This window comes from Triturus cristatus, chromosome 1_2 (genome assembly GCF_964204655.1).
Source record: "Triturus cristatus chromosome 1_2, aTriCri1.1, whole genome shotgun sequence".
NCBI classification, from domain to species: Eukaryota; Metazoa; Chordata; class Amphibia; order Caudata; family Salamandridae; genus Triturus; species Triturus cristatus.
Window position 1 is genome coordinate 542772901 of NC_140580.1, and position 16945 is coordinate 542789845.

The following is a 16945-nucleotide window of genomic DNA, read 5'->3' on the forward strand; positions in this document are numbered from 1 at the left end:
ACATTGTTAGAAGAGACAATGTTTGTCAGACGCAGAGCCATTGGCAGGGTGATTCAGTCGAAACAATGACTTCTTGTGAATGGTTAGCAATTCTGACATATAATTTGGTATAATACTCTGTTCTTTGTAGATCCTATACATCTGACAGTATTACTGAATAGGAGAAAAAAGAAAAACTCTAAACTGTGTGGATTTTTTAAAATTACTATTTGCAAAGGTATGTAAAAAATTGAACTTTAACTGATCAAATAATAGGTCCATTCGTTTCATGTTGATAATTATTGCATAGAATTGACAGAAGCAAGCTTCATCAATAGAACTTTGGCCCATTATTGCCTTTCAATATGAAATTGACCAATTTTATTAATATCAATAGTGATTATTACAACTTACTAGTTAATAATGAATATAAACACAATCGATCTGTTTTGCACAAAATGATTAAGGACATCGTATCAGAACCTCAGTAATGTCCTCAAAGAATTGTGATAAAAAATTGCATTGAAAAATTGCTGATAAACCAAATGTTGTATACTATTTGATCACATGACTTCAAAAACTATTGCGTAAATTCACATTAGGCTGTATCCCCCAGTCTGCTCAGATTCACAGATTATATTAGGTACAATAACTGTACTAGGACTATACCTCAGGTCTTGAAGCATTAAGAACTTTCACTTCTTTATCACTTTTGATAATTTTAATTGTATATAATAATGTATGTTTTATATATGTATTTTTATAGCCTTGAAGAAGTCCCATTGGGACGAAACGCGTCGGCTATGAATTGGCAATGAATTGTAAGCTGTAATTTTAAATGGAAATCTGAATCACCAAATAAAGAAAATTCACCTTCAAGACATCGAAGTTTATTGTGAATCTTTGGGGATACAATATTCATTTGCTTATACTTTGATTATGACGAACAATTTTGTCCATTATAATTGTATTCAAGTTGTGTGCTGAGCCACCTCTGGTTGAATGCAATAAACAACTTGTAATTCAACCTGTGCGCAAATAGGGGGTTATACACAGGTCGGAACACGCCTAAACCATTTGTAATCAGGCCCAAAGTTTACAAACACTCAATAACAACTTGAAACGATTATACAAATACTGATTTGTAAATGGGTAGGTTCGAGAATAGTATGACTAATGCATAGATGTGTTTGTGGGATTAAGACCAAGTTATTGTTGAAAGGAAAAAGCTACATCTTTGGCATTTGAAAGATTGATTTGGTAGCCCAGATAACTGCATTTTGGACTTCCAATTTCTAGCAGCTAGATCATTCAAACCCACTTTGGCAGCATGAAACGATGCCCCAATCATAATTCCACTAGTTGTAGTAATTTTTAATACATGCTAATTGTTGCTCATTTCATTTAAGCTTGAATTTCCGGTGACATCTTGGTGGACAACACATCCCTTGTGTCAGATTGCCACTGCTGTACCAGATCCATAGGGGTTTTTCCCTCCTGCAAGAGTAGAAACAAAGGCAGAATGTTCTATAAGAAAAATATCCAGGCTATATAATTAACGTTGCTGACAAATTTCCTGAAATAAAGTATTTTACAATAGCTGATTCACATTATACACATGGCATTCAAGTTACAAAGAAATACAGGATATATGTTTTGATTAATCGGGCGATGGAGTTTGGGGTAGTAATGTCAAATGTCAGATCCATATTTTCTGTAGGCCATACAGATAACGTTTCACTGTTGGATCTGGTGGAACTGTATCGCCCACCTTGCTTCATTTTTTTTTTTACATATATAGTCTTGAATGTATTGAAATAATATTCATCTACAGGAGTTTTTCAAGAAATGCTTTTCCTCTGTGCCCGGCGTGCTGGTCCTCATCAAGATATTGTTACTTTTAAATATTTTTAATTAATCTTGATAAGAATCTCTTACAGCCACGTACCAAACATGTAAACGACAGGAAGTAAAGTAGTTCTTCAGATTTGTGTGATAAAATGGGAATATGACAGCGTATTTTTAAGCAAGTGCTGTTTCTGTATATGGAATATAGCGTCTGTGTTTCTGCCCCAAAAATTACCCATTCCTCCACTTTCAGTAAATTTTGGAAGTAGGAAAAACACTGTATCCATCGCCCTCCCAACGTTCTTTGCTCCACCCCACCTCTCGAAAGAGTAGGAGAAACTCAATCGGCGGGATCTCCAAAAATCCTTAAGGTTTTACATTCATTGCACCAAACAGCACTGGGTGGACAATTAGATTTTTGTGGGTTCTCGGGGGGAAAGAAAGGTAAGGCAGTGCAGAAGAGACTATGTCAAGGAGGACAGTCCTCTGCATTAAATTCTGCTGCTTCTACTGGCCATGAATCAGCGTCTGGAAGAACAGAGGGCTCATTCTGCCTGGGCCAAAGCTGCTACCACTGCGATGACACGCAGAGCATCCACCAGAAAAAGTGTTACTAAAAGGTTAGTAACTTGTTCATAATCTTTAAGTACTAGGACACCAGTATGGGCTGGGAAATTGATTTCTTTTCTGAGTTGACACACAATGGACATTTAGCAACAAAACGTTCCTGAATAAGAGGATCTCAGATTTAAACTAACTTTCAGATAGTACTGACTGCTCGTCGTCAGCAAGTGAACCCATCCAGCGTTCAGATGTTGGGCTACAGTAAAATGTCCAAACTATTTGAAAGTCCAAGAAAAAAAAAGCTACGGAGAATGAAGCACTTTCATAAAAAAGACGGAAATAATTTCAGAAAAGAATACACTCAATATAGAAACAAATGAGGTGTGATTGTTTGTTTGTTGTCCAAACTTTGAGAAATATAAATAGAAGGTTTAGCTATTTGGTGCCCAAAGAGTGCAAATATAAGAAGACTTGGCAAATCCAATAGGTCTGGTATAAATGTGCTGCAGCCTACACTCACATGGGCACAACTTTCACCCTATTCTCCTGTATATGCACACCGCTCACCCTGCCCTCCCACATACAGACCTCTAAGTCACACCTCCCGCCTTACAATCACCCTGCAAGGCAGTTTTGCACAGGCAGCCATTAATGAGTTGCTCATGATAGCAGGGGATTCTACATAAAAACAAATACCTTCTGACTGGTGCAACAATCCATATCACTAAGGAATAATTTCAGAAAATGTTTCATCATCATTCTTGATGATGAATGGTCCTGTGGCAATCAGAAACTCCCAGCTATTATCTCACAGAGGAAAGACTACCCAACTCCACAACTGAGCCACAATTAAAGACTCAACACAGTGACTTGTGTCTTCAAACCCATCAGCCGTCCTATATTCAAGATACGAAACACATTCTTAGCATCCTCACAGACATACAATGGCAACCAAATATGATCATGGCCACCTTGGATGTAGTTTCTCTGTACACATCCATCGAACCAGACCTAGGTTTAAAGGTGGTGACCAAGTCTCTCCAACACCGCTCGGCATCATTGTGGGAACACACTAATATGATCTCAAGTATGATGGAGATTATACTCAAAAACAATTACTTCCTGTATGATAACCAATGGTACAAACAAACCAAGGGAGTAGCAATGGGTTCAAAATTCTCCCCATCTTTTGCCAACCTGTATATGGGAGCACTGGAAACTGATTGGCTGTGGGGGAAGAAAGCAGCCCAATGGACGGATTTTATCGTCTTTTGGGGAAGATACATTGACGACTGCTTGTTATTCTGGTCAGTCTCACAAGATCAACTCGATTCCTTCTGTAACTATCTTAACTCCAACGACATGAAAATGAAATTCACATGCCAAGCCAGTAACAACTGCATCTCTTTCCTTGACATTGAACTGTACGTGAAAAATGACACCCTACACAGCAAGCTGTTTCGCAAAGAAACGTCTTGTAACGCAATTCTTCACGCAAGCAGTGCTCATCCTCTGCATCAAATACGAACAATTCCCTACGGAGAGTTTTCCAGGGCCAGGAGAAACTGTAGCGAAGATTCCGAATTCAAAGACTGTCTTAATGACATGCAACACAGATTCTGTCAACGCGGTTATAAACCCTTGATCATCAAGAAAGCAACCAACAGGGTTAAAAATATCCGAAGAGCTATGACCTTACAACCCAAAACCTCTAAAGAAACAGACAAACAAACCGTGAGACTCATTACAGAGTATAATGCCATCAGCACCACCATGCGCAAAAGCTTCAATAAACATTGGAACTCTCTACTGACCGACAAATCGCTAAGGAATAACATAACAGCACACCCACAAATTACCTTCAGAAGAGGAAGAACTCTTGGAAACAAACTGTGCCCCACCACACCACGCTCAGCTCCAACCTCCTCATGGCTAACCAGTCACACGGTCGGTTTTTTCAAATGTGGAAGCTGTGGAACTTGCAAATGGGCCAAGAATGGCACCAAGGATTTCAGTGGATGGAATGGCAAAAAATACAATATCACGACTAACATCAACTGCAATACCATCTTTGTCGTTTACATTCTGCAATGCACCTGTAAATTACAGTATGTGGGAAGTACGATCAGACCTCTAAAAGAACGCATCAGCGAACATGTTAGAGCTATGCACAACGAAGATGCCAAGTACCCCATGGCCTCGCACATAGCTACATGCAAAACTCAAGGACCACGCAAGAGCCTGACTTTTTTTGGAATTGACATTGCCAAAAACAGTGTCAGGGGTGGTAACCGTGAATTAAGACTGAGAAGACAGGAAGCATCATGGATCATGCGTCTTCAGTCGGTCAAACATGGTCTTAACATTGACCACGAGCTTCAGTACTTCTTAGGGTCCTGACTCTTCATTCCTTATGTCATCTGCCTCATCATGTAACTCTATCTGCTTACCCCTTCTGGTGCGCAAGCTGCATATTATTTACATGTATCTCTGAACTTAATGATGTTAATTATGTCTCTCACCCACTCATTTACGATTTTACTTGGGTATTTTACCCTACTCATATGTGCATTTCTGGTTTAATTTCTCTTCTTTGCTCGTTTCAGGTGTTTATATCATGTATTTTGTTGATATTTTCGATCATGGTCACTGACCCTCATTGGCCTCTTCATTCTAACTTAACATGTTTTGTCTTATCTACTGTCCAAGTTTATTCTTGTCACACTCACACTTTCGTACCACCCCTGTTTCTCCTCTTTATCTTGATTGATTTTTCTTCATACTCATTATCACTTGTACTATTCTTTTCCCTTTTCACCTTCCCCGGTTAATGTCACCCCTGTTGTGTCTTTCTCTTTATTGACCTTCCATCCCTCTATTACTTGCTTTTGATTCAGTTTCACCATCTGACCCATTCACGCTAACCTGCGTCCTCACTTCCAGTTTTATAACCGGAAACACCATCAGCCGCTCTAGTTGTTTTTCACTCCTGAAGACTATTTCACTTCCGGTCTTACCGATACTCGCCATTCCGCACCCTGGAATCGCGAGCTGATCCCTTACCCGAGACCGCTCTTCAACCGGTAAGGCCGTGCACTACACACTCCTTCCCCTTCCCTACATTGTATTTTCTACCTGTACTGATCCATATTCCCTGTCTCTCCATGGTTACAGATCCTGCTATTTTAGCATTATCCGTGCGATCCTAGTTCCCGCCGTTTCCTCAGCGGGTCCTTCTCCTCGAGTGACTTCGTACTGAGGTCCTTTTTGACATATACATTTACTTCCGTACAGGTAGCTGCTACTTCCCTCACTCTTTTTCTTTTATTCACAACTTATTCTGTGCTCCTGTCACGTTTCTCTATTGTTTTTCTACCCAGGATTTTTCTCTCATTAGCATTTTATCTTGTTTTGCTTATAAATTGGTGCCCTGTACCTGCCATGTAATTGTTTCGTTTATCTCGCGTCACTGACTTCATGAACCACTTACTGTTGCATTGTGTGCACTTTTGTCACCTTTGACTTTGTTTGTTTCCTGTTTTTATACGCTTTTTGCTTTTACCATGAATATCATCGTTCAGTACCGTCACCTTTCTCAAATGATTCAGCTGTTCTAGTTTAGTTTATTTTGGATCTTTTCCCTATTGTGACCTCTGGTCGTTTCCAGATCATCATGTGTTCTCAATTTACTGTTTTCCGCCCTTGACTGTTTCCACCATTTAATGTGTTTACTTGATGAATTTTCTCTCATGAGTTGATCGCCATCTGTTCTGAATCCTTCCTCATGCCTTTCTATATCCTCTCACTGGCATGACTCACTATGTTTAGCTTAGACAACTATTGCCCTCGCACTTCTCCTACTATGAATACTAGACTGTAGTACACACGTTATACGACCTCTTACTTCACTACGTTTATCTCTCACCTTGCCTTTAACAGGTACTCACTTATTCTTTCCTATAAAATTTTATCATTCCACGGTTATAATTTTTATGTTTTGCATCATAGACACTAACGTACTCATTCGGGCAAGACTTAGTCTCCACACGGTCATTCTAATGTGTACAACATTTTGCCTGCCTCACTTCTTTACACCCTCCGTTTTTTCGTTGACCACGAACTTGCTTGACCATTTGTTTCTTTTGGCACCCCTTTCCCAGCACACCGTAGAATCCTCCGTCTCCCTCACCGACACCATATGTCGAGCCGGTCCTTTGACTTACTCCTTTTCTTGGCTTTCATCATTTTTGACTGTTGCCATGGCTCCATTTATTATTATTTATTCATTTTCAATCCTTTTGTGGTCATTTTATTTTATTTGCATTTATTTTTCCTTATCCCCCTTTTTCCTTCCTTAGCCCTGATGAGTCACAACAGTTACACGTTGTGACGAAACACGTGTCGGCTGATCAATTTCTTTTGGATATTGAACTGAAACTTTTCATTAAAAGGAATCTTGCACGCAACACGCCTGATGTCGACCGGTGTTTATCCATTAATAAGAATTTGTCTGACTCCTTCTGGCATTTATTGAATACATACAGAACCAGCTAATTATCCATACGTGTGCACAGGATCTCATTTCCATTTAGCAACAAAACGTTCCTGAATAAGAGGATCTCAGATTTAAACTAACTTTCAGATAGTACTGACTGCTCGTCGTCAGCAAGTGAACCCATCCAGCGTTCAGATGTTGGGCTACAGTAAAATGTCCAAACTATTTGAAAGTCCAAGAAAAAAAAAGCTACGGAGAATGAAGCACTTTCATAAAAAAGACGGAAATAATTTCAGAAAAGAATACACTCAATATAGAAACAAATGAGGTGTGATTGTTTGTTTGTTGTCCAAACTTTGAGAAATATAAATAGAAGGTTTAGCTATTTGGTGCCCAAAGAGTGCAAATATAAGAAGACTTGGCAATTCCAATAGGTCTGGTATAAATGTGCTGCAGCCTACACTCATATGGGCACAACTTTCACCCTATTCTCCTGTATATGCAAACCGCTCACCCTGCCCTCCCACATACAGACCTCTAAGTCACACCTCCCGCCTTACAATCACCCTGCAAGGCAGTTTTGCATAGGCAGCCATTAATGAGTTGCTCATGATAGCAGGGGATTCTACAGAAAAACAAATACCTTCTGACTGGTGCAACAATCCAAATCACTAAGGAATAATTTCAGAAAATGTTTCATCATCATTCTTGATGATGAATGGTCCTGTGGCAATCAGAAACTCCCAGCTATTATCTCACAGAGGAAAGACTACCCAACTCCACAACTGAGCCACAATTAAAGACTCAACACAGTGACTTGTGTCTTCAAACCCATCAGAGAACCGTTAACCACTGGGTTGTAAAAGTAAAAGAAAGACTGTGCTCTTGTCCCACCCACACGTGCAGGCTGGGGCTTCGCTATCATCAGTGCAGCATGGGGCATGGCAGCCCCGGGGTGTGAAAGGTCACACATTCCCAGAGGCTGTCGTTTTACTTACTGACTGTGTTAAGGAAGGCTTCACTATCCTTGCTTGTAATAGCCACCATACTTGTAACGTCACTCGGGCCTCTGTACGCGTACGGACTGAAATGTGCCCTCAAAGCGAGTGTTCTCTGACTTCTGACTTTTATAGCGCCAAGTGACATTGTGCCCTGAAAGCTTTACAAAGCATCCTCTATAAAATACTGTTAATTACTTAAATGAAAAGCTTGTTCATTGCTCCGACTGCTTTTGTGTACACTCCTTTGCTTAGCTAGCATGCCTGTCCTATGTTACATTCTGAAGTCTGACTCGTTTGATTTAAAACAAAAAAAAAACTATCGGAGGCTAGACTTTGGTTATAAGGCACTATGAGCACTGCAGTTTAAATAGACGCCTTGCTACATTTCAGTTAAAGGGGTAGATTGGAAAGGGGTAGCTTGGCTGTAGTCCGAGCTACGTTTTGTTAAGAACAGCAGCGGTCCATCCGTACGGGCTAAGGGGCCGCCACACCCCCCACCTCTTTCCAGGCAAGAAGAGTGTCCGTCAGGCTGAACAAAGGTCAGTCTGACAGACACCATTCCAGTGGCGGCGGGTAGTGAACGGTGGCGGGTGGCAGGAGAAGATGGGGGTGGGTTAGGGAAAAAAAAGAAAAGAAAACTTACCTTGTGGTCGCCAGTCGACGCCTCTCCTCCAGCAGGAACCAGGAAGCTGCCAGCCTCCCAGAATCTACTAACCAATCACAACTATGCCTTACACCAGTGTTGTGATTGGTTTGAGCGCCGTGGTTGGGTGTTCAGAGAAGGACTGGGAGGCTGTGCATGTTCTCGACCCAGGCTGTACAATATGGCCTGTGGGGAGCATGCAAAGTGAGCATGACTGTTTGGCCGGACAAACCGTCATGCCCACTAGAGGTGAAGCCACCACTCCTCCGTCCCCGACATCTGGGGAGCCTGACCCGCCTCCCCTAACAACCTGGCTGCAGTGCAACTGAGATACTAAAAATAAAATGATAACAAGCGTTCAGTTACTATAATTTCTTCTTTAAAGCATTAGAGCGACGCGGCTCCACCTTAGCCGAGGAGCTGCCCCTATGCTCCTCTGGTTCAGGTCAGGCAGCCAGGAGCTAGACATGCACTAGATGCACGGGTTCCAGGCTGCCTGAGCTCAACGTTGCCAGGCTGAGGATTTCACAACCTTATGGGCGTGACCTCCTCAGTCTGGCAAAAGTGCCTCGAGGCCCTCCCCCTCGTGATGAAGGGGAGTGACACTGATTGACTCGGACCTGGGCACTTCAGTTTTAAGCCCTGAAGTGCCCAGGGCCGAGTGTCACCTTGTCAGACAGTGGGGTGGGGTCAGCAGTCTCACTAACCCTATCCCACTCTGTGAGGAGTTCAGAACTGCTGCCTTCCTTCATCGGCTTACCTTCAGTCAGCCAATGAGGGAAGGCAGCAGTCCCAACCCTTCTGGGACCTCCGAGCCTTCCCTGTCCGAAAGCTGCTGTTGAGGTAAGTTTTATGTGTTTGTTTTGGGTTGGTGCTTGTGTGTGTGTGTGGAAGTATGAATGTATGTGTATTTGTTAGTAAATGTCCAGTATTTGCAAAGCACGAACAATTACCTGAGGGTGTCAAGATGCTGGGGGCCGTCGGGAAGTTAAGCGAGCTATTGCCCAGCGTCACATGGTGCAGGGCTGGGCTGATCTGCCACTGGGACCGGAGATCGAACCGTGAGCCCCCGGGTTCTGGAGTCAGTTGGCCTGACAGCTGCAGGACACCTCTACCAGAGAGTGTTGTGAATCGGTGTGTGTGTGTGTGTGTGAATGAATGGGTGAAAGTGAAGTATATGTGTGCCCTCCCTGGTAAAGTTACTGCTGCCATTGGAACCCTTGCCTAATTTATTTTCTGTCTTCACTCTCAATTAATTTTTTTTATAAATACAGAAGGAGGAGCTTGTAAATAACTAGAGTTAAATGTATGCCTTTAAATGTACAAGGTTTAAAACACCCAGTGAAGAAAGAAAGCAATACTGAACAAATGTAGAAACTCTGACACAGACTTGCTTGTCTCCAGGAAACAAACAACACAAAAAAGGCCGCCACCATGTCAGAAAATGTGGCAATACCCTGTCTCTCCTCACTCACAACCATAATAAAGTGCAGTTATGCCACGGTCGATGCTCTAGGTTCAGAGCGGCCAGGTACAGGTCACTCTTCTGCTTGCAGTGCATCCAAATGTGGGCTGATCTTCTGTTGGTTATACAGCGATACACATGCTAGTCTCCTGATTGCAACACAGTCACTTACAGGCTGATCTTCTTAAGGTGATGCACAAGCTGGATGCTGACTCAGAATCACAGCCAACTGTGCCTCATGATTACAGTTTAAGTCTTCACAGCTCCTGCCTCGAATCGCCATAGAGAGACTGCAGTCCCACCGACTTCAGGGTCCACAAATCACTTTCCAAAATCTTCTTCCTCTGGATATTCCACAGGCCCTTGTGACATGCTGCACTCCACTCCTCTTGCATGGACAGTTCTTCTGCATGGCTGGCTGGCTCCTTAGCTCTTTCAGCAGGCACGCAGGCTTCTAGCTGGTTCAGGTGAGGTATAAAGCTCTTCGAGCAAGAGAACAGACTCAGGTGATGTCCCCTCACAAACTCTGGTTGCACAGAGGTTCTCCAAGTACTCTACAGAGTACTTTCTTCCTTGGTCATAGGCAACTAGGGACTGGAACCACAAGTGGCACAGGTGAGTACCAGATTTATACAAGAACGTCATACAGGAGATGTGTATCCTCTGTCTGCATCTTAAGAACCGGTTTGAGTGGTTCTCCTTTCAAATGTCCTTCCTGGCTGATCTCCAGACACGGCTATTGTATAGAGTGATTCCTCCCAGAGCAGGGTAGCCTATAGCATGGAGCAACCACAACACAGGCCCAAAGAGGTGTGGAGTTTCTGCACTCGGCTGTAGTATTCTACAAAACTACTCAGCAGCTCCTTGTCAAGCAAAAGGCCTACTTGAATTTCTACAGGAACTTGTCTCAGACCTGGGTCTCCAAAATTGATCCCGTACCTCCATTACTCTGGTTGACACACACCATGCATGCACCTCGAAGGCTACACACACAAAATATATTTGGGATATTAGCGCTAGGAGTCTGGTAAGCTCATAGAAGGAAGTGAAACTTTACACTACAGACAAGATGGCCTTCTCCCTAGAGAGACAGAGAAAAAAGTCTGATCACAGCTACGGATTCACAAATTACAGTACACTGACACCACCGCTCTGTGCTAAACCCATGACAGTAGTCTGCTGCTTGTCCATGAGGGCACAGGAGCATACTCATGTCAAGGGTCAAGCCTACTCCTCTGTTCACAATCTACATTAGTGTGACACCAGGGCAAAAATCAAAGACCAGTATGCAAGATGCAGACAGTAGGGCACTCAAGGCATGGGATCACGACTCTACATTATGCAAGGGATGCTCCAGTCCCAACATACCTACTTTGATATATTGTGTGATCTTGGGCAAATTACAGTATGTGGCTGTCCCTCAATTCTCTTATGTTCCAACACTAGGAGGGCTTGAGACCCAGTCGTGAAACCTGGATTAAGCAAGACAAATGTAGACACCATAATTGGAGCCAGAGCAGGAACAGCTGCTTCAGGGCCTGGGCCTCACCTTATCCATGGGAACAAATCCGCTAGGAGAGTGTCACAACAAACGTCACCCATCATACAAACCTCTCTGAAACTGAGTCTTGCAGAGAAACCTTCAAAACTGAACACCCCCTCATACTACAACATTAACAGGAGAAAATGTATTGCCATGCCTGGTCTGTGCACTCTCCACCCCCACTGCCCAGCACTTAGAGTCATTCGCTGCAAGAACAACTCTGCAGCCAACATGCTCTATTCCAGGGGATCAACAGATCCAAAAACCCATTACAGCAGTAAAATTCAATTACTGATCCAAAGAACAGACCAGGATGTGTCCCTGGCTTACAGCCAGGCCCTGGTCCCTCTCCACAGGTCCTGCTGCATTCAACCTAGCCTAAATCTTTGGATTGGAAGATGCAGGAGAAAGCTGCCCTGGAGGACACACAAGCTCCTTATAGTGAGCACTGCCATCATCCCACCGGACTTGTGCCCCTCACTTAGCCTATCACCCGACCCTAGGTGAAGTCAGAGGGCACATGCACTTAACTGTGGTCTGCCGGCGTCATGTGAACGCTCGGAAGTAAGGCACTTGGATGGGAGGAGCAGAGATCAGGAGAAGCAGTACCAGGGGCTACCCCAGGTGCTGGCCCAAACCCACCCCACTCTATGCACCCAATGCTCAAAGCGCTAAAAAAAAACACGTGAAGGGACTACGTAACACGGACAGGTGACACTCTTGCGCACTACATAATGCAAAATACGATAATGTCATGGACGATTACATTGGCCATCTTTTGTATTTCTCTAGCAAATCATACTTCATCCAACCAACCATACTTTTGTTAGCTCACGCAGCATGAAACGCTGTTTTTACTGAAATACCAGCAGCTATTTTGTATTGCACACTCTATACATAAACATTACAACTTCATTGCAGTTCATCGTCAGTTCAAAGTGAACTTTTTAATGAATGGACTCACACAACGCTGGTCCAATCAAATGTTTGTAGAAAAAAAGATCAACATGTGGATGGCGCCTAAGCCCCGCCCTCTGCAGTGCTTCTCAATAGCCTCTATGTCAGCAATGCTTCCTAAGTATCTTTTTCTGTTGTTCACATAAAGTTAGGTGACGAATGTGTAGTCAAGCCAGGCCTAACAAAGAGCTTTAATCCATAATCATATTACTGTATTACTAAGCATGTGTACACTTTTGCTTCAAAGTTACCATATTTTTAGATTAATAATGGAAAATATTAATGTGCTTAGCAGGTGAATAACGTATAATACCAGTTGAAATTCAAGGACTGGTAAATGCAAAAATACTGTAAGGAGAAAAGTTAAATATTTAAATTAGGTAATGTATTTTAGATACAAACACTGGCGTAACTTGATAGGAATCACAAAATAGCATCTTCATGCCAAAGAGGGCGTGAGTAGGCCTGCAAGCACAAAATTAACACCAGTGGCAGTGAGGCAGGATTGGGGTCGGGGGAGGGTGGCTGATGGTTCCTGCCGCATAGTACACATCACTTGATTGACATAAAATGGTGAGTAAAAAATATTTTAAACGATTGGACATTTTGTCAGTGTTTTTCCTAATCTATGTAATTGCCTAGTGTCCAATTCTCAGCTATTTTGCGAGATCAGGTTTAACTTAGGTGAAGGAAAAGTGTTGTCTGCGACTGAGAATGTTACATTATAATAATTAGAATTACAGATGTGGAAAAACCAGTAGGTAGATTGATTTTCCAAAATTTGTGAATGTAGGCAAGGGATGAGACACTAGGGATCTAAGGGGAGGTGTAGAGAGGTGGCCATTGACAGTGGTGTTCATGTCATTCCCATCCCATTTTCCTTGACTAAATGAATATGGAAACGTTTGAGAAAAAATCAAGTATACATGCATTTAGGGTGGAAAATTAGGACAATCGCTCTCATATTGTCAGTCAGAAGAGTCTTCGCCTAAAGGAACAATGTATTACACTTGCAGAAAAAAGTGCAAAACAGGATATGTGTATTTCACTTTAATTCAAACTGGACTCATCGGTCAACATTGAATGAGGGGGTAGACTCAATATTACTATGCTGCTTGCCAAAAACCCACAAATGTCTGGATGTAATGCTTATATGTATTGTGCGATTTACTTGTGCCTAGCCTCTGTTTACAATAAAATGTTTTTACCCCCAAAAAAATTTGAATGTGGGAAGAAGACATTGTGACAATCAAGCTATTGTCATTTAAGAAGCGAAACATTAGTCATGTGTATTTTGTCATACCATGCTGATCAATGTGGCTGCCATTCCCTTATTCTTGTTAAAATATGGAGAAGAACATGATGTACATAGAGAAAAACTTACTCCGTTCTTTGTCGCCATGTTGGCTCCATATATGATCAACATTTTCATAATTTTGTAACGGCTGAGTCTCACAGCATCATGCAAGGCCGTATCACCTTCCTAAAATTAAAAATAAATGACTTGTTTGTCATTGGTGCGGAAGCAATAGAGCCTTTGTTAAATTGATGAAAATATTTGTTGGTTAAGATCTAAAATATGTTTTAAATATGCTAAAATATAGATGCGGTCCTTGTCGAGTTATTATTTTCCCAAAATTATGTAAAACACCAGCTCAGAGAGAACCTACAAACCATCAGATTATTTCCACATGTAACTCGTTTTTATTTATTTGCTCACAATTTAGTCATATCATCTTCTTCGAATTCCACCACCAAAAATGTGTCATGGGATATTAGCAATTCCCTGTTTCAGCATAAATCGGCCATTGGTTTCTTAACAATTAGTAGTATTGCAGGAGTGTAAGCAGCCTGTGTAAAACCTTTCTTTAAACTTTCATAAGCATACTGCTTTAAGGCCCCATGTTCTTTACCAATTAACACATAGATCTAGATATAAGAAACATCCCTTCCAGAACTAAACTCAATTTCATAACAATATTCCCTGGTAGATGGTAAAAAGCAGCATGCTCAGCACCTGAGACCTTTGAGAATTCCTGATATTCAACAGGCATCTGTACTCTGCTCTTCTCACATCCACAATATAACTTGTTCTTTCCAAGATGCAAAGACTGTAGAAAATTAAGCTTCATTAAATGTTATGCCCAGTCAATAGATGGGTGTCAAGTTAACTATAGAACACCTAAGATGATATTCAAGCCAGAGATTCAACACTCCAACCTGTAGCCTTTTCTGGACGAGTGTGACTCACCATTTCAGAGTCCGTTACACGATGAGCAACTCAGTTGCGAGTCATTTCAGAACCACGCACTCCTGTTTTTATGGTCTGGCTTGACAGCGCAGCTGCTGACAGACAATTATGCAAGACCCACCAGGAGAAGGGCCTGAGCTCCGCCCACATGTTGGGAGCCAGACGCACATGTTTTGAAGTTGTGCGCTTCCACACAAATGTGCAGGCTCCCCACACAGCTGTGATCATTTTGTTTATTTATCCAGCTGCCTGAGGTTGAACTTTCAAAGGCACATGCATGCTATTCACTTGTCATGGATATCTAGATAATTGATGGTGTTTCCCCGGCAGAAGCACAGATGAGGGGAGGGCAGTCATTAATCTGCATGGATTTTTAGGTCTGACTTGACAATGAAACTGTCACCTGATCTTTTAACCTACAGCAATATTATTCTACAGTCCTTTGCTCATCTATTCTCATGCTGTCTACTTGTAATTCGTATTACCATAAAACATTATTTTAAGGCCATGTCTATTGGCATTGCCAATGCTTGTTTCTATATTTGCTTTGTTTTAAGAGCAGCTCTTAACCATACACATATTGTGTATTAAGAATGATTTCAGTTGTCCCTGAATCTACCAGTATGAACCATTTTTACGGGGATAAACTCACTTAACTGAACTTCAGTAAACAAGTGATCAGGATCGTGTTGAAGTGCTTCAAACGAAAGACTTCAGCTTCTGGGGTCTACAGTTTACCCATCACTGTTGCTGAGCCAACTAACTTCTTTTATCAGAAAGATGCTGATCGAACTGCAGAATAAAACATAGCCTTTCAGCTATTAAGGCAGGGATTGGATTAATTAAAACCAAAATCTATTTCAATTTCTCAATTCATCAACCATCAGACACTTTCATTAGATCAATTCTGAGCAATGCACTTGTCCTTCTGATATTCAAGTGGCCTCGTACGCAGGCACATCGAATGTCCATTGTTTGCTTCTAAGCAATTCCGCTTGCTGTGACTGAGCCGAGTATTTCTGCACACTTGGTATTTCTAAAGTCCTTTGAAGCTTCCATCACTTCTCATCAGTACGTTATTTTTTCTTGGGATTGGGTCTGCGTCAGACTAATACATCCACACTGACACTTGGGCATTTTATAACAATTGAGGGCAATATAAAAAGTGAAGTGTATACTTCACATAATGAAGGGGTCCATGCTAAAGTAAGGAGGCTACTGAAGCTAGGAAATCAGCTACTTTCTTTCAAAGCTTAATATAGCCTTATAGCCCGCCGTAGCGGGCTATACCGGCTATTAAAGACCCGCTGCAGCGTTAAAGGCCCGAGCCGAAGGCGAGGGACTTTAACAAAGCAGCGGGACTTTAATTGCCGGTATAGCCCTGCTACGAAGGGCTATAAGGCTATTAGAACATTCTGCCACTAGAGGGCAGAATGTTCTAATAAATAAAACAAAGCCTTCAGGGAGCGCGAGGGGACTGAAATCCCCTCGGGCTCCCTGAAGCCTTTGTTCACAGCCAGAGCTGTGAGCAAAGAAACATTGGAATGTTGGAGCTCCGGGCTTATACCAGCCATTATAAGCCCAGAGCACTCCATTGTTTTCAATGGAGCTACCAACATTCCAATGTTCTAATTCAGCAATAACTTATCTCAGAATGTTTATTATTAAATGTGTGAGACAGGCCATCTCTTTCTGTGATCTCCTAACACTACATATTTAAGTCAAAACATTAAGCTACATAATCCCTCATTTTGTTCATAGTTTGTGTATGGGCAGAGCTACACATCCAGCCATTTCAGGAATGAAATTATTTGGGGTACACAACATTTTAGGGCTGAAGTATATATACACAAGATGATGGGGCATGACAGCCATGGTATAAGCCTCCCAACATAATACTGATATGAGTTGCCAGGTCTCCTTCCATCAAAGGTTTGGGCCCAGATGCTTTTGGGGGCACTTCTAGAAAAATAAAGAACAGGAACTTCTAGCTTGACTCAAATACATTCTATAAATCACAATTCTAAATACCTCAAAGGCAATAGCTGCAGCTTTTCAGGCATCTGTATGAAATGTATCTATGTATTTGTGTAATACATATGTATATGTTAATTAAACAGTGCAAACCTAGCCAAAAGTCAGCATAACACTGTTCATGGTCAAAGGCAAAGACAGAGTCTAAATGTGATAAGAGAGGTA

General features: G+C 41.9%; 1 protein-coding gene across 2 annotated transcripts in view; it reads right to left on the minus strand.

Moving 5' to 3' along the window:
* Nucleotides 1–1248: 1248 nt before the first annotated feature.
* Nucleotides 1249–16945, minus strand: part of ANKRD2 (ankyrin repeat domain 2) — a 78756-nt gene continuing 63059 nt past the window's right edge. Inside the window, exons 8-9 of one of the 2 annotated variants that reach the window (XM_085615007.1) lie at nucleotides 13880–13978; nucleotides 1249–1476 (exon numbers count right to left, since the gene is read on the minus strand). In XM_085615007.1, the coding sequence (XP_085471133.1) occupies nucleotides 1384–1476; nucleotides 13880–13978 (192 nt within the window). In that variant the 3' untranslated portion in view covers nucleotides 1249–1383. The remainder of the gene's footprint in view (nucleotides 1477–13879; nucleotides 13979–16945) is intronic. The other variant, XM_085615009.1, reaches the window with a different exon arrangement.